At 46.8% G+C, this 22,860-nt stretch overlaps 1 protein-coding gene across 1 annotated transcript in view; it reads left to right on the top strand.

The window, feature by feature from the left end:
• PREX1 (phosphatidylinositol-3,4,5-trisphosphate dependent Rac exchange factor 1) overlaps positions 1 to 22,860 on the top strand; it is a 362,103-nt gene that overhangs the window by 327,201 nt on the left and 12,042 nt on the right. The window contains exons 26-33 of the mRNA XM_082271747.1: positions 192 to 401; positions 3,758 to 3,846; positions 6,305 to 6,387; positions 8,413 to 8,503; positions 10,010 to 10,138; positions 12,363 to 12,404; positions 18,627 to 18,844; positions 21,609 to 21,708. Of these exons, the coding sequence (XP_082127873.1) occupies positions 192 to 401; positions 3,758 to 3,846; positions 6,305 to 6,387; positions 8,413 to 8,503; positions 10,010 to 10,138; positions 12,363 to 12,404; positions 18,627 to 18,844; positions 21,609 to 21,708 (962 nt within the window). The remainder of the gene's footprint in view (positions 1 to 191; positions 402 to 3,757; positions 3,847 to 6,304; positions 6,388 to 8,412; positions 8,504 to 10,009; positions 10,139 to 12,362; positions 12,405 to 18,626; positions 18,845 to 21,608; positions 21,709 to 22,860) is intronic.

Genomic DNA, 22,860 nt, shown 5'->3' with positions numbered 1-22,860 from the left:
CATAAGGGTTAGGCTGGAGTCCTTCATTGAAGATCTGTGCCCTTTTCTTATTCATTGTTGGTATAATGTGCATAAATGTTCTTTGTGATGGAGTTCTGTAGGAAATGTTGGGGTTCACAGTGCTTTATTTTTTCATAGAGCTCAGCATGGTAATTTTCTAGACCATAATTTCTCCCCTCTTTACTCTGTAGGCTGCTGTCCACCATCACGGAACCCTTGGAGCGGGACAACCCATCTGAGCCCATGTCCACAAGCGAGACGCCCCCCTCCTCACTGGTGGCTGAGGATGGAGATGGGGACAGGATGGAACCAGGTGGCATCAAGAAAGTTTGTTTTAAGGTATTGGAGGAGGACCAGGAGGACTCAGGACACGATACAGTCAGCTACAGAGACTCCTACAGGTCAGTTCTTGTTTTTCAATAAACTTTATTAGTCAATATGCAACTGATGCAGATTCTGTGTGCATGTTATGGAACCCCCTGGCAGGTGACTCAGTTAATCTTCACCAGAGCACCCCATGGGAAGTGATGGTTCAGAAATCTAATGGTCCTTTTTTTTTATTTTCGGCAAACTTAAACTTGGTTGGGTCCTCAGAGTTGCCCCTACTAAGAGGTTGCTGGACAGAAGGGGGCAAAGGCTGTTCACAAACAGCAGGCAAAAGAGTAGTCAGGTCCCATTTGGAGGTCGTGGCAGGCAGCAGACAAGAGGTCCAGACAGAGGTCAAGGAAGGCAAGGGAGTAGTCAGGTTTAGGCAGAGGCTGTGGCAGGCAGTAGACAGAAGGTCCAGATGGAGGTCAAGGCAGATGGCTGGCAAGAGAGTAGTCAGATCCAGGCAGAGGTCATGGGCAAACAGCAGCAAGAGAGTAGCAGGTCCATTCAGAGGCTGAGGCAGGCAGCAGGCAAGAGAGTAATCCAGGCAGAGGTTGAGGCAGGCAGGAGAGTAGTGTAGTCCTGACAAACGCAGAGGCAGATGGACGGCAAGATAACAGTCCGGTCAAGGCAATGGTTGTGAGCAGGTGACAGATAATAGTCTCGTCCAAGCAGAGGTCGAAGCAAGCAGCATGCATGAGGTCAGGTCCAAGCAGAAGTTGAGGCAGGCAAAAGAGTAGTCAGGTTTAGGCAGAGGCCGTGGCAGCCAGTAGACAAGGTCCAGATAGAGGTCAAGGCAGATGGCTGGCAAGAGAGTAGTCAGGTCCAGGCAGAGGTCATGGGCAAGCAGCAGCAAGAGAGTAGCAGGTCCATTTAGAGGCTAGGGCAGGCAGCAGGCAAGAGAGTAATCCAGGCAGAGGTTGAGGCAGGCAGGAGAGTAGTGTAGTCCTGACAAACGCTGAGGCAGATGGCAGGCAAACATAGTAGTCAGGTCAAGGCAATGGTTGTGAGCAGGTGGCAGATAAGAGAATAGTCTTGTCCAAGCAGAGGTTGAAGCAAGCAGCATGCATGAGGTCAGGTCCAAGCAGAAGTTGAGGCAGGCAAAAGAGTAGTCAGGTTTAGACAGAGGCTGTGGCAGGCAGTAGACAGAAGGTCCAGATGGAGGTCAAGGCAGATGGCTGGCAAGATAGTAGTCAGGTCCAGGCAGAGGTCATGGGCAAGCAGCAGCAAGAGATTAGCAGGTCCATTTAGAGCAAATGACCCTCCAGTTGTTCAGGAACTACAATTCCTATCATGCCGAGTCACGTCTGTGAATGTCAGAGTTTTACAATGCCTCATGGGATGTGTAGTTCTGCAAAAGCTGAAGGGCTGTAGTTTGAGAATCCCTGATTTAGAGGCTGAGGCAGGCAGCAGGCAAAAGAGTAATCCAGGCAGAGGTTGAGGCAGGCAGGAGAGTAGTGTAGTCCTGACAAACGCAGAGGCAGTTGGCAAGCAAGATAGTAGTCAGGTCAAAGCCATGGTTGTGAGCAGGTGGCAGACGAGAGATTAGTCTCGTCCAAGCAGAGGTCGAAGCAAGCAGCATGCATGAGGTCAGGTCCAAGCAGAAGTTGAGGCAGGCAAAAGAGTAGTCAGGTTTAGGCAGAGGCTGTGGCAGCCAGTAGACAAGGTCCAGATAGAGGTCAAGGCAGATGGCTGGCAAGAGAGTAGTCAGGTCCAGGCAGAGGTCATGGGCAAGCAGCAGCAAGAGAGTAGCAGGTCCATTTAGAGGCTAGGGCAGGCAGCAGGCAAGAGAGTAATCCAGGCAGAGGTTGAGGCAGGCAGCAGGCAGGAGAGTAGTGTAGTCCTGACAAACGCTGAGGCAGATGGCAGGCAAACATAGTAGTCAGGTCAAGGCAATGGTAGTGAGCAGGTGGCAGATAAGAGAATAGTCTTGTCCAAGCAGAGGTTGAAGCAAGCAGCATGCATGAGGTCAGGTCCAAGCAGAAGTTGAGGCAGGCAAAAGAGTAGTCAGGTTTAGACAGAGGCTGTGGCAGGCAGTAGACAGAAGGTCCAGATGGAGGTCAAGGCAGATGGCTGGCAAGAGAGTGGTCATGGGCAAGCAGCAGCAAGAGAGTAGCAGGTCCATTTAGAGGCTGAGGCAAGCAGCAGGCAAGAGAGTAATCCAGGCAGAGGTTGAGGCAGGCAGGAGAGTAGTGTAGTCCTGACAAATGCCAAGACAGATGGCAGGCAAGATAGTAGTCAGGTCAAGGCAATGGTTGTGATCAGGTAGCAGACAAGAGAAAAGTCTTGTCCAAGCAGAGGTTGAAGCAAGCAGCATGCATGAGGTCAGGTCCAAGCAGAAGTTGAGGCAGGCAAAAGAGTTGTCGGATTAGGCAGAGGCTGTGGCAGGCAGTAGACAGAAGGTCCAGATAGAGGTCAAGGCAGATGGCTGGCAAGAGAGAGTAGTCAGGTCCAGCCAGAGGTCATGGGCAGGCAGCAGCAAGAGAGTAGCAGGTCCATTTAGAGGCTGAGGCAGACAAGAGAGTAATCCAGGGAGAGGTTGAGGCAGGCAGGAGAGTAGTGTAGTCCTGACAAACGCCGAGGCAGATGGCAGGCAGGATAGTAGTCAGGTCAAGGCAATGGTTGTGAGCAGGTGGCAGACAAGAGAATAGTCTCGTCCAAGTAGAGGTAGAAGCAAGCAGCATGCATGAGAGTTGTCAGTTCCAAGCAGAAGTTGAGGAAGGCAAAAGAGTAGTCAGGTCAGGCAATCCAGGTCAACAGCAGGCTAAGCATTATAGAAAACTAGCTCTAGGGTAGCTGTGGATAAGACACAGCACAAGCCACTTCAAAGGCTGTTGCTTAAAAATCCTCCTGATCAGAGAACATGCCCATGGTTGTCAATGAGCACCGATGTGCAGTGACATGGATGAATGGCGGTGCACCCACTCACCGGTACCCTTGAAAACTTGGAAATCCAGAGGTCCCGGAGATCCTGGACATACTGGAAGTTTAACTAATGTAACAGTGCTTTAAATAAGCACATTCACCCACCACCATTCATAAATCATCCCATTACCTCTGCTGAAGCCGAATGCATAGCCATGGAGACCCTGTTGGCCTTCTGGGCCCTTGAGCCCCGGGGCTGCTGCTTCTGGTTTTGCACAGCAATGATAAAGGTGATCAGAAGATATTTATAGCAGAAGCACCACATACCTCTTTTGGAAACACTTGATGAATTATGAGGATTTTTTTTCTAGTAACGTGAACATTTCGGAAACCAATTCTATGGAACCAGCCTTAGATCTTGATGGCTTTGATTACTGAGTGGAAGATGACTGATTGTGTAGGATGTGCCGTCCCATGACTTGATATTGTGAATATTTATGTACAGTGTCTGATCTCTCCACAGTGAGTGTAACAGTAATCGAGATTCGGTCCTGTCCTACACCAGTGTGCGCAGTAACAGCTCGTACCTGGGGAGCGATGAAATGGGCTCAGGTAAGTCTCATTCGTTGGTCCCATTGTAACACTCACAGATATGGTATTAATGGAGTTTTTATCAGTATTAAAGCCTCGTCTTTAGGTCAGGGTATACATCAGGCATTTTCAACCAGGGTTCCTCAAGAACCCTGGTTGACCGTAACCCTAAGAACCCTAACAACCCCATTGATAGCAGTTGCTTAAGCTGTGGCTAGTTGACCTTCTATCTGATGTGGCCTTCATAGCTCCAGGTCCAATGCCACTTCATAGAGCCGGTAGCATGACACCAGTGATCTTTTCAGTTGGCTGTAAGGGTGTCACTGTTACCACCACTGTAAGGAGTAATTCCTTCCACTGACCACTAATGTAAGGGGCATTTTCCTTATGACCCCTTCATGAACTAATCTTAGCAAAGGGTTCACGGACACCTAAAAATTTGCCAAGGGCTACTCTGGGGTAAAAAGGTTGAGAAAGGCTGATTATACATAACTGTAGCACAGGACAATAGGTCAAAACGGTCCAGAAACCTATTGCTTTTACAGCTACAGCCTCCAGGTTCCTCCGTGATGCTGCCCTAAACTTCCAGTACTCACTCGAAACCTCATCACTAGTCAGATTCCCGGAGACTACATATCCCATCATTCACATGTGTGGACACAGGAGGCTCTGGACTACATATAGAAGGCACGTCTTGGCAGCCGCCATCAACCACTTCCCTTGGAGGAGCAGCAGAGGTGTGTCTTCTGTTTGTAGCGCACCCCTGTGGGAGCCGTTGGTGAATGCAGTCCTGTTTCCCCACTTAGAGCACACACAGCCAGACACACAGCATCTTCATTCTTCCACAGGCTCAGAATACAGGTTTTTATTGGCCAACGATGAACTGGGATAGGGATTGAGGGAGCATGGGACATCCAGAAAACTGTAGAGTTGGATAACTTGAGGACTCCTCAATTTTTGGCTTGAAATTGAATGTCCCACTGGATCTCTATGCTGCAGGGGACCCGTACTCATTCTGGAATTAAAAGCTACACACAGTCCCTTTCCTTCAGCACTGGGATCTTCTACTCACACTCCCTGACTCACACTCCCCGACCGATATCCACCAGGCTCTTCCTGGTGAGGGAGATGTAGACTCACACCTCCACTGGACAGCTGGACTCCTACCCACCAACTTCCTTTTGGCTTTCTCCAGTGAGTTTCTCCAGGCTGAACTTGATCCATGGACACAGATTTGCAAATAGGACCCCCATCTAACCCTCGCTGGAGTTTAAAGCTACCCACAGTCCCTTTTCTTCAGCACTGGGATCTTCTACTCTCACTCCCCGACTCACACTCCCCAACCGATATCCACCAGGCTCTGCCTAGTGAGGGAGATTTAGACTCACACCTCCACTGGACAGCTGGATTCTTACCCACCAACTTCCTTTTGGCTTTCTCCATTGAGTTTCTCCAGACTGAACTTGATCCATGGACACAGATTTGCAAATAGGCCTCCCATCTAATCCTAGCCAGGATTTCAGTGTCTTCCTCAAGACTTTCTCTAGGATCCTGCACCAAGAGGCAGATCCCCCTCCCTGGTGTCTCCTTCTGCAGGACTGGGCCCAATAACACTGCCCTTGCTGCTCAGTACCCAGACTATTTATGTACTCTCTCGCCACCTTCTCGACACCTCCCCAGGGATTGGCTTGGAGTGCCATTAACCACTTCCCGCCCAAGGACGTCATATGATGTCCTGGACTTTGGAGATAACTGAATGATGCCTGCAGCTACAGGCATCATTCAGTTATCTTTTTTTTTTTTTTTTCAGCTGGCGATTCCCTGCAATGTAAAAGCGATCCTAGCGGCTGTTTAGCTGCTTTATTGCTTTTACATACGGCAGGAGGAGGTGTGTCCCTTCCGTCGCCCTCCAGTGCTTCTCCATGTTCGCCAGTCCGATCGGGGAGCTGGAGAATGAATCCGCTGGCCACAGGAGTTTACCATAGAGCTTGCTGTAGACCAGATGGTCCCCAGCCATCTTTGGAGGCTGGGATCAACATTCTGACATCACTTCCAGCACCGGCAGATGTAACACTCCTTTTTGCTGGAAAGCCTGGGATCAATTTTTTTTTTGTTCGATCTCAGGCTTTCTAGCATAAAGGAGAGATGTGGGGACTTATAGACCCCAGATCTCTCCATAAAAAGGACCTCTCATGCCCTATTCTTATTACAAGGGATGTTTACGTTCCTTGTAATAGGAATAAAAGTCATCAAAAAATTAAAGGCTAACTGTAAAAATTTAAATAATAAAATAAAATAAATAATATGAAATAAAAAATAAAATGTGGGTTTAATATTAATTTAAATAAACAGTAAAAGACACGAGTCACCTCTTTGTAGAAGAGGTTCCAATCCCATGCATGCCTCTTAATAAAGTGGTGGTTGTGTTTTATGTTCTTTATCATGTATCTTTCTGATAATTCTCCTTTTATGATGACAGGGGACGAGCTGCCATGTGACATGCGAATTCCATCTGACAAGCAGGATAAGCTGCACGGCTGCCTGGAACATCTGTTCAACCAGGTAAAGGGGACACATACAGCCCATAGATCACCGGGTGTAGCCAGCCTTCCATAGATCACCCAGGATAGCAAACCATCCATAGATCACCTGGGGTGACCAGCCATCCATAGGTCACCTGTGATGGACAGCCATCCATAGCTCGCCCAGGGACAGCCAGCCATCCATAGATCACCTGGGGTAGCGAGCCATCCATAGATCACCTGTGGTGGCCAGCCATCCATAGCTCGCCCAGGGACAGCCAGCTATCCATAGATCACTGGCGTTGGCCAGCCATCCATAGATAACCCAAGAAAGCGAGCCATACATAGATCACATGGGGTGGCCAACCATCCATAGATCATCCTGAGAAGCCAGCCATACATAATCACCCAGAATAGCCAGCCATCCATAGGTCACTCGGGGTGGCCAGCCATCCATAGATCACCCGGGGTAGCCAACCATTCGTAGGTCATCCGGAGTGGCCAGCCATCCATAGATCACCCAGGATAGCGAGCTATTCATAGATCACCCGAGGTGGCCAGCCACCCATAGGTCAACTGAGGTGACCAGCCATTCGTAGGTCATCCAGGGTGGCCAGCCATCCATAGATCACCCAGGATAGCAAGCTATCCATAGATCACCGGGGTTGGCCAGCCATCTATAGATCACCCAGGGTGGCTTGCCATTCATAGATCACCCGGGGTGGCCAGCCATTCATAGGTCACCCGAGGTGGCCAGCCATTCATAGGTCACCCGGGGTGGCCAGCCATTCATAAGTCACCCGGGTCGGCCAGCCATTCATAAGTCACCCGGGTCGGCCAGCCATTCATAAGTCACCCGGGTCGGCCAGCCATTCATAAGTCACCCGGGGTGGCCAGCCATTCATAAGTCACCCGGGGTGGCCAGCCATCCATAGGTCAACCGGGGTGGCCAGCCATCCATAGGTCAACCGGGGTGGCCAGCCATCCATAGGTAAACCGGGATGGCCAGCCACCCATATATCACCCAGGGTAGCCAGCCATCCATATATCACCCAGGGTAGGCAGCCATCCATATATCACCCAGGGTAGCCAGCCATCCATATATCACCCAGGGTAGGCAGCCATCCATATATCACCCAGGGTAGGCAGCCATCCATATATCACCCAGGGTAGGCAGCCATCCATATATCACCCAGGGTAGGCAGCCATCCATATATCACCCAGGGTAGCCAACCATCCATGTATCACCCAGGGTAGGCAGCCATCCATAGATCACTTGGGGTAGCCAGCCATCCATAGGTCACTCTGGGTAGCCAGCCATTCATAGGTCATCCAGGTTGGCCAGCCATCCATAGATCACCCAGGATAGCTCGCCATCCATAGATCACCCAGGATAGCGAGCCGTCCATAGATCACCCAGGTTGGCCAGCCAGTCATAGATCACCTGCAGTGGCCAGCCACCCATAGCTCGCCCAAGGTAGCCAGCCATCCATAGGTCACCCAGGGTAATCAGCCATCCATAGGTCACTTTGGGTAGCCATCCATCTATAGGTCACCCAGGGTAATCAGCCATCTATAAACTGATAGAGATTACTAAATGTGACCAACTCAATTCCAATGTCTGTGGACTTCCCATTGACTTCAGGGATTAGGAGGATTTTTTCCAACCTTTGTATTTACATCAAAAATACAACGCTGCCTTTTTTTTTTTTTTTTTTTTAATGGGTGGGATAAATGTTCATACAATATCGGGGGTTTGTATTTTGATGCATTTAATAAAAGTAACTTTCTAAGGAAATCCCCTGTAGTGGTCCCTGACTTCCACCTATTTCTTCTCTGTATATTTCATAAAAGGGTATTGGATGCCGAGCCCTGCCTGAATTTTTGGGAACGGGATCTCCTATTTATAACATTTTTGATTCCTCATATTTTATTATTTCTATATTATAAATAAAAAAGGTCTCTGTAAATATAAGTAACAAAAGTACCAAAGCTGCAGAAAGTCTTCTAAACATCCATCATCATATCATCTACAACATCATGTGTGTCCGTTATCTGTCCACAGGTGGACGCCATCATCACCCTCCTGAAGGGAAAAGTCATGGCGAAAGCCTTCGAGGAGACCAAGCACTTCCCAATGGAGCACAGCCTGCAAGGTGATTGGTGGATGAGTATACCTTGGCTGACGATTTGCCACCAATTAGAGAATTTCTTCTCTTAGTGACCTGTGTTTAATATCTGCCAATCCGAGAACAGTGCAGCAGTAATATCCTGCTCTGATTGGCTGTTAGCTTTTGACAGAAGTAAACCTAAAAGGTATTATAGATAAATTCCAAAGGTCTGCACCATATCCCCGGGATGCCACAAGAAAATTCAACAAAAAAATTTGATTTTTTTTTATCATTTTATAATTTTTAACATTTGTACTGAATAAAATGTAATAATTTTATGTAATGTGTGGTCCATTCCTGTAATTTGCACCTTAAAAAATCCATTTTTTTGTTGAATTTTAAACCTAAAATCTTTTCCTATGGTTTTTGATGGTGTGAAAAAGGATTTTATAACCCCTGTCGTATTTTTTCTGGGAGCTTCGTTTCCTATCCTGCTGGCGGTGGTTTCACCAGACGGGAAGTGAGGGGAAATCTGCAATACAGACAACAATAAAAACCCGACAGGGGCTCTAAGCCCCCCACACTCTATTCAAACCTAAGGTTTTGGCTGGAGATACACATTAGCTAACACAATATCACTGGCTGAACCGTAAACAGGCACCCTGTCCCTCAGCCATGATAGCATCACCCCTACCTAAGACAGGCAGGCATTCCGACCCTGGACACGCTGCAGGCCTGTTTTGCCTGGCGTTTCATGGGTCGGCCACCGTTGCAGGCTAACAAGCTGGAACCCATTTAGAGTATACCTGCCTCATGATTTGACTGGATGATTTGCAGTTGAAACCTCTAACTGTATGTAGGATACGGGATATTTGGATACACCTACCCCAATGAGATGTTCCCATGTACCTTGACTATATATTGCCACTATAATAGACTAAGTAGCCATTCAGGCCTTTACGGTCCAAGATAACGGGAATCTCAATATAGTTGCGAGTATGCACACACACGCACGTCCTCTTATTGAAACCTACAGAATCACTGTGCCAATATGGTCGTATGATGATTACTGCGTCATCACTATTGGTGGATAGCCTGGTTGTTCGGCCCATTTTTTTGCTTTGCCTGCCATGTTTTGATTCGCATTGGGAAATATAGGTCTTTCTTGGTCTCTTTGACCCTGAAGAAGCCTTGTACGAAACGCGTCGGATTGCTGGGGACCCTTAGACTGTGCTCCATCAGAGACCCCATTACCATCTCCTGATACCAAGTATCAGCATTACCATCTGTGAATATATTTCTATGCGTTTCTGTTTTGTTTGCTTTGTTTTTACATATTTCATACATGGGAACTATTCCTTTGTGATGTACTAGTTTTATATTAACATGTATAATAAAGTTACATTTTAGATAAACTTTGTGTTGTATATGATCCTCCTCCTTACCGTTGGCCTTGAAAGCCCCATCTTTTCTATTTTTTGCCTGCCTAAGTCATGTGTTGATGAGGGAATCTCTCCATTATCTGACGTCTTTGTCATGGTGTCCCCACAGAGTTCCAGAAGAAGGAGGAGTGGACGGTGAGGTGTCGCAGTATGATCCAAGTCAGTATCCGAGAAGATCCCTGGAATCTCCCCAACTCCATCAAGACACTGGTGGAGAGCATCCAGAAATACGTGGAAGGTATGAATCACCGCATTATGACCACTAGATGTCGCTAAGGATCATAAGATATAAATAAGGAAAGTTACGGGGGTTATTTTTGACAGCTGAGCAAATGTTTTCTTTTGTAATTAGAACCCCTTGGGGTTGATTTCCTAGAACTGGAGCACTCAGCATCTGCTGCAGCTGTGTATAGTAGCCAATCAGCTTCTAACTTCAGCTTGTTCAATTAAATACTTAAGGACTTGCCGACCGCCGCACGACTATTTACTGCGGCGGTCAGCCCCTCACAGGCAAAGCGACGTAGGACTACGTCGCTAGCCTGTGAGGCTCTAGGGAGCGAGCGCGCGCTGCCGGAGGCACGCTCCCGCTCGCTCACGGACCCCCCCACGCGTGTGCACTCGAGATTGTCCGTTACAGAGGGAGAAAGGCAGGCGGCTTTGTTTAAGAATGGACATGTGTAAGAATAGTGATCATACGGTTCTGCTATGTAGGACTGTTGATCTCTGTTCTTACACCTCAAGCCACAGCCAATCACAGTTAAGCCCCGTACACACGCAACGATTATCGGTCGTCCGTCTTTTGTCCAGAGTGGTGTTTTGTTGGTTGGAATGTGCTCTAGACTGCACACGAATTTTCTCGCCCAACAAAATTCTACTTCAGAAGTGATGTCATGTGTTGGTTTGCTTTCTTTGTGTTCTTTCTTCTCTGAGCATGCCCAGTCTTGCTCATCAGATTTTTCCCTGTCGAAAATCTGTACTGACTGCACGAAAATCGGCCGTTGTGTTGACGGCCAACAAAAATTTTATAGTCTAGAATCACGCCCCTAGGGACACACTTAACCCCTCCCTCTCAAATAAAGTTAACCCCTTCCCTGCCGGTGTCATTAGTACAGTGACAGTGCATATTTCTAGCACTGATTACTGTAGTAATGTCACTGGTACCCCCAAAAGTGTCAAAAATGTCAGTTAGGGGTCCGATCTGTCCGCCGCAATGTCGCAGTCCCACTAAAAATCGCAGATCGCTGCCATTACTAGTAAAAAAAAAAAACAATAAAAATTACATAAATCTTTCCCCTAGTTAGTAGATGTGATAACTTTTGCACAAACCAATCAAAATACGCTTATTGTGATTTTTATTTTTTTTACCAAAAATATGTAGCAGAAAACAAATTGGCCTAAAATGTTAAACAATTTAGATTTTTACATTTTTTTTTTTTTTATGTGAATGTTATATAGCAGAATGTGAAAAATATATATATATTTTTTTTTTTTCAGAATTGTTGCTTTTTTCTTTGTTTATAGCGCAAAAAAAAAAAAATCGCACAGGTGATCAAATACCACCAAAAGAAAGCTCTTTTTGTGGGGGGAAAAAAAGGACATCAGTTTTATTTGGGTACAGCGTCGCACGACCGCGCAATTGTCTGTTAAAATAACGCAGTGCCGAATCGCAAAAAATATGGCCTGGTCATTAAGGGGGAAAATCTTTCCGGTCCAGAAGTGGTTAACGCCCCTTTCACACTTGTACGACCTGAAAGTTTATTCGACTTTGACGTGACTTGAAGCGATGTTTATGGACCTCAAGTCGCATCAAAGTGGGACCAAAGTAGTGCAGGGATTTGAAGTCTCACAGATATGAACGGTTCTCATTGGAAATCATGGGGGTACGTCTTATCATGTGACTTGGCAGTCCCAAGTTGCAGGACAAGTCACACAGGTGTGAAAGGGGCCTTAGTGGTATTTGATCACCACTGAGGTTTTTTTTTTTTATTTTTTTATGTTTTACAATATAAGGAAAAAAGCCCAAATATTTTGAAAAAGAAAACAGTTTTTCTTAGTTTCTGTTATCAAACTTTGCAAATATTCTTTCTTCAAAAATTTAGGCCAAAATGTATTCTGCTATATTTCTTTGGTAAAAAAAAAAAAAATTGGTGTATATTATTTGCAAGTGTGATCCCTGTGGTTGGTCCCAGCTATCACATGGTACAGGGTCAGTTTTCTTGGACCCGTACCCCAACCTGTGATCTGCTGTGTCCGATCACAGCACATGCCGATTTGCTCCCTAGAGGGCGCACATGAGTAGCAGGAAGCAGAAGGACGTTTTGAAACTCATTCATGGACCCAGACATAGAATGGTCTTTGTTGTTGCATATGAGTAGTACACAGATTGGTCTTTAGATGAGATGTTTGTTCTGATTCCTCCTATCAGAGAATATCATTGAATTGTATTTTTCTCTGTTTTGCAGATGGGAAGAATCAGCTGTTGCTGGCTCTGCTGAAATGTACAGGTAACAGATCTATCGGTATGGTATGAAATCCCGAGAACATGTGCTGAGCTCAGTAAAGATGGCCATAGGAAGCTGAAATTGGCCCGTTCTGCCTGGCGGAAGGGCCACTCGGCTTCCACCGTCCATCTAGGCCAGTGATGGGGAACCTTGGCACCCCAGATGTTTTGGAACTATATTTCTTATGAAGTTCATGCACTCTATAGTGTGGTTGAGCACCATGGGAAATGTAGTTCCAAAACATCTGGGGTGCCAAGGTTCGCCATCTTTCATCTAGAGCAGTGGTCCTCAACTCCGGTCCTCGGGGCCCGCTAACAGGCCAGGTTTGCAAGATAACTAAATTACATCACAGGTGATCTCATTTGCTGCTTAGTGATTGCAGTATTCTAGTCTGCATCACCCCAAGGTAATACTTAAAATCTGGCCTGTTAGTGGGCCCCGAGGACCGGAGTTGAGGACCACTGATCTAGAGCATGGGTGTCCAACCTGTAGGCCCTCCAGCTGTTGCAAAACGACAAGTCCCATCGTGCCTTTGGAAGCCATGCTTGCAACTGTTGGCCTTGCAATACCTCATGGGTCTTACAGTTTCGCAACTTCTTGAGGTCCACAGGTGTGTCATCACACTCTAGACACCCATGGTCTAGAGCAGGGGTGTCAAACTCAAATTTCATTGCGGGCCACATCAGTATTATGGTTTCCCTCAAAGGGCTGGTTGTATCTGTAAGACTAGATATCAAGAGCACCCACCCTCTTACATTAGAGGAGTGGCAGAGTCAGCTGGCAGAGTCTGCTGAATGCTGGGGCAGGGGGAGGCAGAGATGAGGGATGCTGTGGCTACATAGAGTGGCACAGGATCTGTAGGAGTCCTATCCCCCTCTCTGCTGCCAACTACTGAGACACGACAGGGCAGAGACCAACCTTTCTGAAGCTGCACAGAGAAGAGCAGTATCTGGCAGAGAAAATCTGTCCTCTCTGCTGCCAACTGCTGAGAAAGGCAGAGACAAGCCTTTCCGAAGCTGCACAGAGAAGAGCAGGATCTGGCAGAGGAAATCTGTCCACTCTGCTGCCAATTGCTGAGACAGGCAGAGACAAACCTTTCCGAAGCTGCACAGAGAAGAGCAGGATCTGGCAGAGGAAATCTGTCCTCTCTGCTGCCAACTGCTGAGAAAGGCAGAGACATGCCTTTCCGAAGCTGCACAGAGAAGAGCAGGATCTGGCAGAGGAAATCTGTCCTCTTTGCTGCCAACTGCTGAGACAGGCAGAGACAAACCTTTCCGAAGCTGCACAGAGAAGAGCTGGATCTGGCAGAGGAAATCTGTCCTCTCTGCTGCCAACTGCTGAGACAGGCAGAGACAAACCTTTCCGAAGCTGCACAGAGAAGAGCAGGATCTGGCAGAGGAAATCTGTCCTCTCTGCTGCCAACTGCTGAGAAAGGCAGAGACATGCCTTTCCGAAGCTGCACAGAGAAGAGCAGGATCTGGCAGAGGAAATCTGTCCACTCTGCTGCCAATTGCTGAGACAGGCAGAGACAAACCTTTCCGAAGCTGCACAGAGAAGAGCAGGATCTGGCAGAGGAAATCTGTCCTCTCTGCTGCCAATTGCTGAGACAGGCAGAGACAAACCTTTCCGAAGCTGCACAGAGAAGAGCAGGATCTGGCAGAGGAAATCTGTCCTCTCTGCTGCCAACTGCTGAGACAGGCAGAGACAAACCTTTCCGAAGCTGCACAGAGAAGAGCAGGATCTGGCAGAGGAAATCTGTCCTCTCTGCTGCCAACTGCTGAGACAGGCAGACACAAGCCTTTCCGAAGCTGCACAGAGAAGAGCAGGATCTGGCAGAGGAAATCTGTCCACTCTGCTGCCAATTGCTGAGACAGGCAGAGACAAACCTTTCCGAAGCTGCACAGGGAAGAGCAGGATCTGGCAGAGGAAATCTGTCCTCTCTGCTGCCAACTGCTGAGACAGGCAGAGACAAACCTTTCCGAAGCTGCACAGAGAAGAGCAGGATCTGGCAGAGGACATCTGTCCTCTCTGCTGCCAACTGCTGAGAAAGGCAGAGACAAGCCTTTCCGAAGCTGCACAGAGAAGAGCAGGATCTGGCAGAGGAAATCTGTCCTCTCTGCTGCCAACTGCTGAGACAGACAGGGACAAACCTTTCTGAAGCTGCACAGAGAAGAGCAGGATCTGGCAGAGGAAATCTGTCCTCTCTGCTGCCAACTGCTGAGACAGGCAGAGACAAACCTTTCCGAAGCTGCACAGAGAAGAGCAGGATCTGGCAGAGGAAATCTGTCCTCTCTGCTGCCAACTGCTGAGACAGGCAGAGACAAACCTTTCCGAAGCTGCACAGAGAAGAGCAGGATCTGGCAGAGGAAATCTGTCCTCTCTGCTGCTGACTTCTGAGACAAGGTGGGGTTGGAGATGAGGAGGATAACACAGTTGCAGGAGAGGTGTGAGGGCAACATGAAATGACCTGGAGGGCCAGATTTGGCCCACGGGCCTTGTGTTTGACTCGTGGTCTTGTGGTGTTTGACTCGTGGTCTAGAATGTGATGACAAGCATCGTCAGTCATAATTGCCAGTACATTTTCTGACTCACTAAGTAGAGTAACGAAGGTGGAGACTGTTCATGCACCAAGCAAGTCCATATATGATACCCAGTAGAGGGTTCAGAGAGAAAATTGAGGCATCATTTACCTGAATTTACACTCACCGGCTACTTTATTAGGTACATCCATTAAATTGCTTGGTAACACAAATTTCTAATCAGCCAATCACATGGCAGCAACTCATTTAGACATACAAACGTGGTGAAGATGACTTGACGAAGTTCGAACCGAGCATCATAATGGGGAAGAAAGGGGACTTTTAACATGGGATGGTTGTTGGCGCCAGATGGGCTGCTTGAAGTATTTCAAAAATTGCTGATCTACTGGGATTTTCACACACAACCATCTCTCGGGGGGTTACAGAGAATGGTGAGAAAAAGAGAAAATATCCAGTGAGTGGCAGTTGTGTGGAGGAAAATGCCTTGTTGATGTCAGAGGAGAATAGGCAGACTGGTTCCAGATGATAGAAAGGCAACAGTAACTCAAATAACCACTCATTACATCCAAGGTATGCAGAATACCATCTCTGGACGCACAACACATCCGACCTTGAAGCAGAAGACCACACCGGGTGCCACTCCTGTCAGCTAAGAACAGGAAACTGAGGCTACAATTGGCACAGGATCACCAAAATTGGATAATAGAAGATTGGAAAAACATTGCCTGGTCTGATGAGTCTCGATTTCAGCTGCGACATTCAGATGGGAGGGTCAGAATTTGGCGATGGATCCATCCTGCCTTGTATCACCGGTTAAGGCTTGTGGTGGTGGTGTAATGGTGTGGGGGAGGAGAGGGGTAACGGTTCAGGCTGGTGGTGGTGTAATGGTGTGGGGGATATTTTCTTGCCACACTTTGGGCCCCTTAGTACCAATTGAACATTGGAAAACCCCATGGCCTACCTGAGTATTGTTCCTAACCATTTCCATCCCTTTATGACTACAGTGTCCCCATCTTCTGATGGCCCCTTCCAGCAGGATAATACACCATGTCACAAAGCTCCAATCATCTCACCACTGGTTTCTTCACCATGACAATGAGGTCACTGTCCTCCAATGGCCTCCACACTCACCACATCTCATCCAATAGAGCACCTTTGGGATGTGGTGGAACGGCATATTGGCATCATGGATGTGCAGCCGGCAAATCTGCAGCAACTGCGTGATGCTATCATGTCACTATGGAGAAAAATCTTCCAACACCTTGTATCTATGCCACGGAGAATGAAGGCAAATGGGGGTCCAACCTGGTGCTAGCAAGGTGGACCTAAAAGAGTGGCCGATGAGTGTATATAGCCAACCATAGGCTCACCCAATGATAAGCATAGTTTATTAGGGCATCTGACATAAGAACCATCCTAGACTGTCTATGTTATACTTCCGGGTTCCTCTTTCTTGCTATCATTCCGCTTGGCAGTGTCTGATTGGTTGCAATGGTAAACACAAAATTCTTACCTTAGACATGTTAGCAAGTGTAGCCCAACATGACATCAGCTCAGCTTGTAGACCTGGGTGGTGGATGTGGGTGAGAAGTTTGGAGGAATGCAGTATGATGGGTGTGATGGTTCTATATACTGGCTGCACAGTGCTCTCCTCCCTCAACATGAGACAATCTTTTCTTTTGTCCCAAACATAGACACATTCTTCCTTCCGTTCTCCAGCAGTACCTGCTCATTCCCCACATTCCTCAAATAAGTAACAGACAGGGAGCTGACCTGTTCTATGCAAGGAATGTCCCAGTCTGCCATATAGAACCCGCAGCACCCCTATGGCTGGATGTATAAACAACATTTATGAAATATTTTCCGATACTCCATAACTACATGCTGGACTTCCTGTGACTTTCAGTTGTACGCTGACAGTTATAGGTGGAAGCCATTGGTCAAGATGACCCTATTTAGTGTTTCTGCTCCAGTTTTAGAGCCAGCATTCAGACTTATGAACCACTGATTAAACTGAAAGTCAAACTCAGCTGGAGGAGCTAATAATAGTTCCCCCATAGAGCAAGATAGAACCATACCTCTTCATGTATTCAGGACCTGGATCACCTGCTGGTGGCACTGTGCTTCCCAGAGTGGAAGGTTGCAATTCCGGTGTCCATCAGCGGGTGTCTTCCAGCAGATCCCAGTAATCCGTTTCCACCTAATGTTGGCTGCTGGGATAGTATTTAAGTCCTCCCCTACTATTGCCTGTGACTCCAGTGTTTTGCTCTACTGGCAGAGTCTGATTGCCATTTTTCCTGACCCTGACCCCGATCTTGCTCCTGCCTTGCATTCTGTGCCCTACTGCCTCTTATCTGCTCCTCTTGTTCCTGATCCCAGGCCTGGTTCTCTCTTCACATCAGTTCGCTGCATCTCCATTTTTTACCTGATGCTGGCTGCTGGGAGGGTATTTAGTTTCTCCTCTACATCTCCCTTCCATTCCAGTCTTTTGCTTTGCAGCCAGATACTGCTAGCCGTTTATTCTGTTCCTGCTCTTTGCCTTGTACCTATACTGTGAACCTGTCAGGACCCGGACTTGAACCAGTGACCTCTGCTGTGTCTGGCAATGACTCTGCTGATTATCACATAAGCTCAAAAAAAAAATACAGAAATGTTGTCTTAGTGAAAAGTCTGTCTATGTACACTATAGGATGCACTCAATACTTGGTCGGGGTTCCTTTTGCATGAATTGCTGCATCACTGCGGCGTGGCATGGAGGCGATCAGCCTGTGGCACTGCTGAGGTGTTATGGGAGTTCAGGTTGCTTTGATAGCGGCCTTCAGCTCGTCTGCATTGTTGGGTCTGTTTTCTCTCACCTTCCTCTTGACAATACCCCACAGATTCTCTGTACATAGTCACTGTACTATAGACACTGGCTGGGAAGGGGTTAAATATCTAGGGCAGGGGTCTCCAATATATGGCCCTCCAGTTGTTCAGGAACTACAATTCCCATCATGCCTAGTCATGTCTGTGAATGTCAGAGTTTTACAATGCCTCGTGGGACATGTAGTTCTGCAACAGCTGGAGGGCCGTAGTTTGGAGATCCCTGATCTAGGGCTATAAAAGGGTCAACTTTGTGCCTAGACAGTGTTTTAGTGTAAACTGTGTGGGGAAGGGAAGAGATAGTTTATAACTCATGATACATTAGTGTAAGGGACAGTGGGAAGGATGCTCCTTACACTTGTGGTCATTGGGAGGAATTACCCCCTTACAGATAGCTAAAATAATTATTGGTGTCACTGGGAACTCATCTGAGAGGCAGTATTTGCTCGTTGGTCAAGGAACCCCTAGTAAGCTCTGGAGGAACTCTAGTTGAGAAACCCTTTTGTATACCTTTGATTTAAAAAGATCTAGGTTCCTTTATATTAATAACATTCACAGTGCTCCTGAGGAAGATCACTCGAAACGAGTGGAGTCTTCATGTGCATTGTTGGATGAAAAAGAATGTGTGAACCCCTAGAATGGATGTACTATATGTGGCTGGTGTAGAATACATTTCTTTTTTTTATACAATTGTCTCTGTGGTGTCTTTATCTATATGTCCCCTTTTAAAGTCCATGGCTACACATTGGTTTTGGTGTCATGTATAATGATATGGTCTGTGTTGTTTCAGCCTGCAGTAATTCTCTTCTCTCCTCTCTTCTAGATACGGAGCTGCAGGTTCGCCGAGATGCCATATTCTGCCAGACGCTGGTGGCGGCCATCAGTTCGTTCACCGAGCAGCTTATGGCGGCCCTCAACTACCGATACAACAATAACGGCGAGTACGAAGAGAGCAGCCGTGATGCCAGCAGGAAGTGGCTGGAGCAGATTGCAGTTACTGGGGTGCTGCTCACCTATCAGTCATTGTTGTCACCCAACATAGTGAGTATTTATGAGCAGGAAGAGCCACTCTCCCTGTCCTTCTACTCTGGGCTTCATCCTTTCCTCATCTTAGTCCTTATATTTTTTGTTAACTTTTTGTACTCCAGAGGAACCCCTAAAACAGCGGTCTCCAAACTGCAGCCCGGGGCCGGATGCTGCTCTTTGCTTTCTTTTATCCAGCCCTATTTTTTTACTGACACCAATGAAGGGCACAATTCCTACCAATGACACCAACAATGGGGCCCAATTCCTCCAAACAACACCAACAATGGGGCCCAAAGACACCAATGACGGGGCACAATTCCTCCCAACAATGGGGCCCTGAGACACCAAAAATGGGGCGGGATTCCTCCCACTGACACCAATGATGGGGCACTATTCCTCCCACTGAAACCAATGATGGGGCACTATTCTTCCCACTGACACCAATGATGGGACACTATTCCTCCCACTAAAACCAATGATGGGGCACTATTCCTCCCACTGACAACAATGATGAGGGATTGCTTACTCCCATTGATGCTTGGACATTTTGTACTCCCAATGGCAACAGTCTAGCCTCCCCTAAAGTTTGAAGGACAGTAAATCAGCCCTTTGTTTAGAAAGTTTGAGAACCCTTACCCTAAATAATTTTCAAGTCTTTAAGAACCACTATTTAAACCAATTCATTGGAGGTCAATGGCAAAAATGCCCCCTACATTGGTGGTGAGTAGGAAGAAAGCAACGCTTATGGTGGAGTTCAGAATGCCTCCCTTAGAGATAATTGGTGTCATGCCTGAAAACCATCATTGGTATTAGTGGGAAGAATAGTACTCCATCTTTGGTGTCAGTAGGAAGAATAGTTCCCCATTGTTGGTGTCAATGGGAGGAATAATGCCCCATCGTTGGTGTCTGTAGAAGGAATAGTGCTCCATCTTTGGTGTCCGTGGGAGGAATAGTTTCCCATTGTTGGTGTCAATGAGAGGAATAGTGCCCTATTATTGGTGTCAATGGAAGGAATAGTGCTCCATTTTTGGTGTCAGTGGGAGGAATAGTTTCCCATTGTTGGTGTCCGTGGAAGGAATAGTGCTCCATCATTGGTGTCAGTGGGAGGAATAGTGCTCCATCATTGGTGCCAGTGGGAGGAATAGTGCCCCATCATTGGTGTCAGTGGGAGGAATAGTGCCCCAGCATTGGTATCAGTGGGAGGAATAGTGCTCCATCTTTGGTGTCAGTGGGAGGAATAGTGCTCCATCTTTGGTGTCCGTGGAAGGAATAGTGCCCCAATCATTGGTGTCAGTGGAAGGAATAGTGCCCCATTGTTGGTATCAGTGGGAGGAATAGTTCCCCCATTGCTGGTGTCAGTGGGAGGAATAGTGCCCCATCATTGGTGTCCGTGGAAGGAATAGTCCTCCATCATTGGTATCAGTGGGAGGAATAGTGCCCCATCATTGGTGTCAGTGGAAGGAATAGTGCTTCATCTTTGGTGTCAGTGGGAGGAATAGTGCCTCATCATTGGTGTCAGTGGAAGGAATAGTGCTCCATCTTTGGTGTCAGTGGGAGGAATAGTGCCCCATCATTGGTGTCAGTGGGAGGAATAGTGCCCCAATCATTGGTGTCAGTGGAAGGAATAGTGCTCCATCATTGGTGTCAGTGGGAGGAATAGTGCCCCATCATTGGTGTCAGTGGAAGGAATAGTGCTCCATCATTGGTGTCAGTGGGAGGAATAGTGCCCCAATCATTGGTGTCAGTGGAAGGAATAGTGCTCCATCATTGGTGTCAGTGGGAGGAATAGCGCCCCATCATTGGTGTCAGTGGAAGGAATAGTGCCCCATCATTGGTGTCATTGGGAGGAATAGTGCTCCATCATTGGTGTCAGTAGGAGGAATAGTGCTCCATCATTGGTGTCAGTAGGAGGAATAGTGCTCCATTATTGGTATCAGTGGGAGGAATAGTGCTCCATCATTGGTGTCAGTGGGAGGAATAGCGCCCCATCATTGGTGTCAGTGAAAGGAATAGTGCCCCATCATTGGTGTCATTGGGAGGAATAGTGCTCCATCATTGGTGTCAGTAGGAGGAATAGTGCTCCATCATTGGTGTCAGTAGGAGGAATAGTGCCCCATCATTGGTGTCAGTGGGAGGAATAGTGCCCCATCATTGGTGTCCGTGGAAGAAATAGTGCCCCATCATTGGTGTCCGTGGAAGGAATAGTCCCCCGTTGTTGGTGTCAGTGGGAGGAATAGTTCCCCATTGTTGGTGCCAGTGGGAGGAATAATACCCTAAGGGCCAGATAAAGGCAAGCAAAGGGCCACATCTGGCCCACGGGCCACAATTGGGAGACCACTGCTCTAGGTAGTGTGGGATTTTAAGGGATAATGCAGGAAAGAGTGGAGTGACTTAACTTAAAGGACATTTCCATTCAGTTTTCTCTTGGTAACGTAGAACGCTAAGGGGTCCACAAACAATTGCAAAGAAAAGGTGGACTTAATTTACTTACTGGACATCTGTATTTGGTCGTCTTAAGGTAGTATAAGATTTTAAGGGGCCAGGAACAATTTCAGTGGACAGACTCTAAATAATGGGCATGTCCACTTGGTCTTCTGTAGGTAGTGTGGATTTTTAAGGAGTCAGGAACAATTGCAGGGAAGAGTGGGATGAGTATACTTAAAGGGCATGTCCATTCGATCTTCTCCAGGTAGTGTGAGCATCGGGGAGGGGGGAAGGGTGATCATTGTGTATATTAACCTCCATGTATCTGACGATCCCCCCATCATTCCCTATACAGAAGGAAGAACGGATTATGTTGGAGGACATCAGCGCCACACTCCAGGATCTGGATAAAGTTGTTTTCTACTTCAAGCAGTTGGATGAAACGCTCGTAGCGAGTAAGATATTTCAGCAGCCAGCATTTTCTTCCCTGAGCTGTGCAGTGAGGGGAGGTTGTTGGGTCCCCAGTCTCCTCACCGCAGAAGATTGAGCCTTGGCCGACTCCACCCACAACCAGGACATTGTAACCACTTTACCACCGGAGGATTTTGTTGTCTTACGTCCAGGCCACTTTTTGCGATTCGGCACTGTGCGACTTTAACTGACAATTGCGCGGTCATGCAACGCCGTACCCAAACAAAATTTACGTTTTTTCCCCACAAAGAGAGCTTTCTTTTGATGGTATTTGATCTTCTGTGCGATTTTTCATTTTTTGCGATATTAATTAAAAAACGCGTCAATTTTGAAAAATTAAGAATATTTTTCTACTTTGACAGTTAAAAAATATACAATATATTCAATTTTTGTCATATATTTAGGCCAAAATGTATTTAGCTACATGTGTTTGACAAAAAAATTCTCAATGAGCGTATTTTTAACCGCTTCATGACCGGAAGGTTTTACCCCATTCCTGACCAGGCCATATTTTGCGATTCGGCACTGCGTTATTTTAACGGACAATTGCGCGGTCATGCAACGCTGTACCCAAATTAAATGTATGTCCTTTTTTCCCCACAAAGAGAGCTTTCTTTTGGTGGTATTTGATCACCTGTGCGATCTTTACTTTTTGCGCTATAAACAAAAAAAGAGCGACAATTTTGAAAATATAACAATATTTTTCACATTTTTTTATATGAAATTCCCCCCCAAAAAAATGTAAAAATCAAAATTTTTTATCATTTTTGGCCAATTTGTTTTCTGCTACATATTTTTGGTAAAAAAAAATCACAATAAGCGTATTTTGATTGGTTTGCGCAAAATTTATTGCGTTTACTAACTAAGGGAAAGATTTCTGTCATTTTTCTGTCATTTTTGGTGTTTTTTTTTTTAACGAGTAATGGCGGCGATCTGCGATTTTTTTTTTTTTTTTTTTTTTTTTTTTTTTTTTTTTTTGCGGGACTGTGACATTGCGGCGGACAGATCGGACCCCATTTTTGACACTTTTGGGGTTAACAGTGACATTGCTACAGTAATCAGTGCTATACATATGCACTGTTACTGTAAAAATGACACTGGCAGGGAGGGGGTTAATTTATTATTGGTGATCAAGG

The sequence above is a fragment of the Pelophylax lessonae genome (assembly GCF_965119305.1).
Source record: "Pelophylax lessonae genome assembly, chromosome: 11".
Taxonomy (NCBI): Eukaryota; Metazoa; Chordata; class Amphibia; order Anura; family Ranidae; genus Pelophylax; species Pelophylax lessonae.
This window is presented reverse-complemented; position numbering and strand designations above follow the sequence as displayed.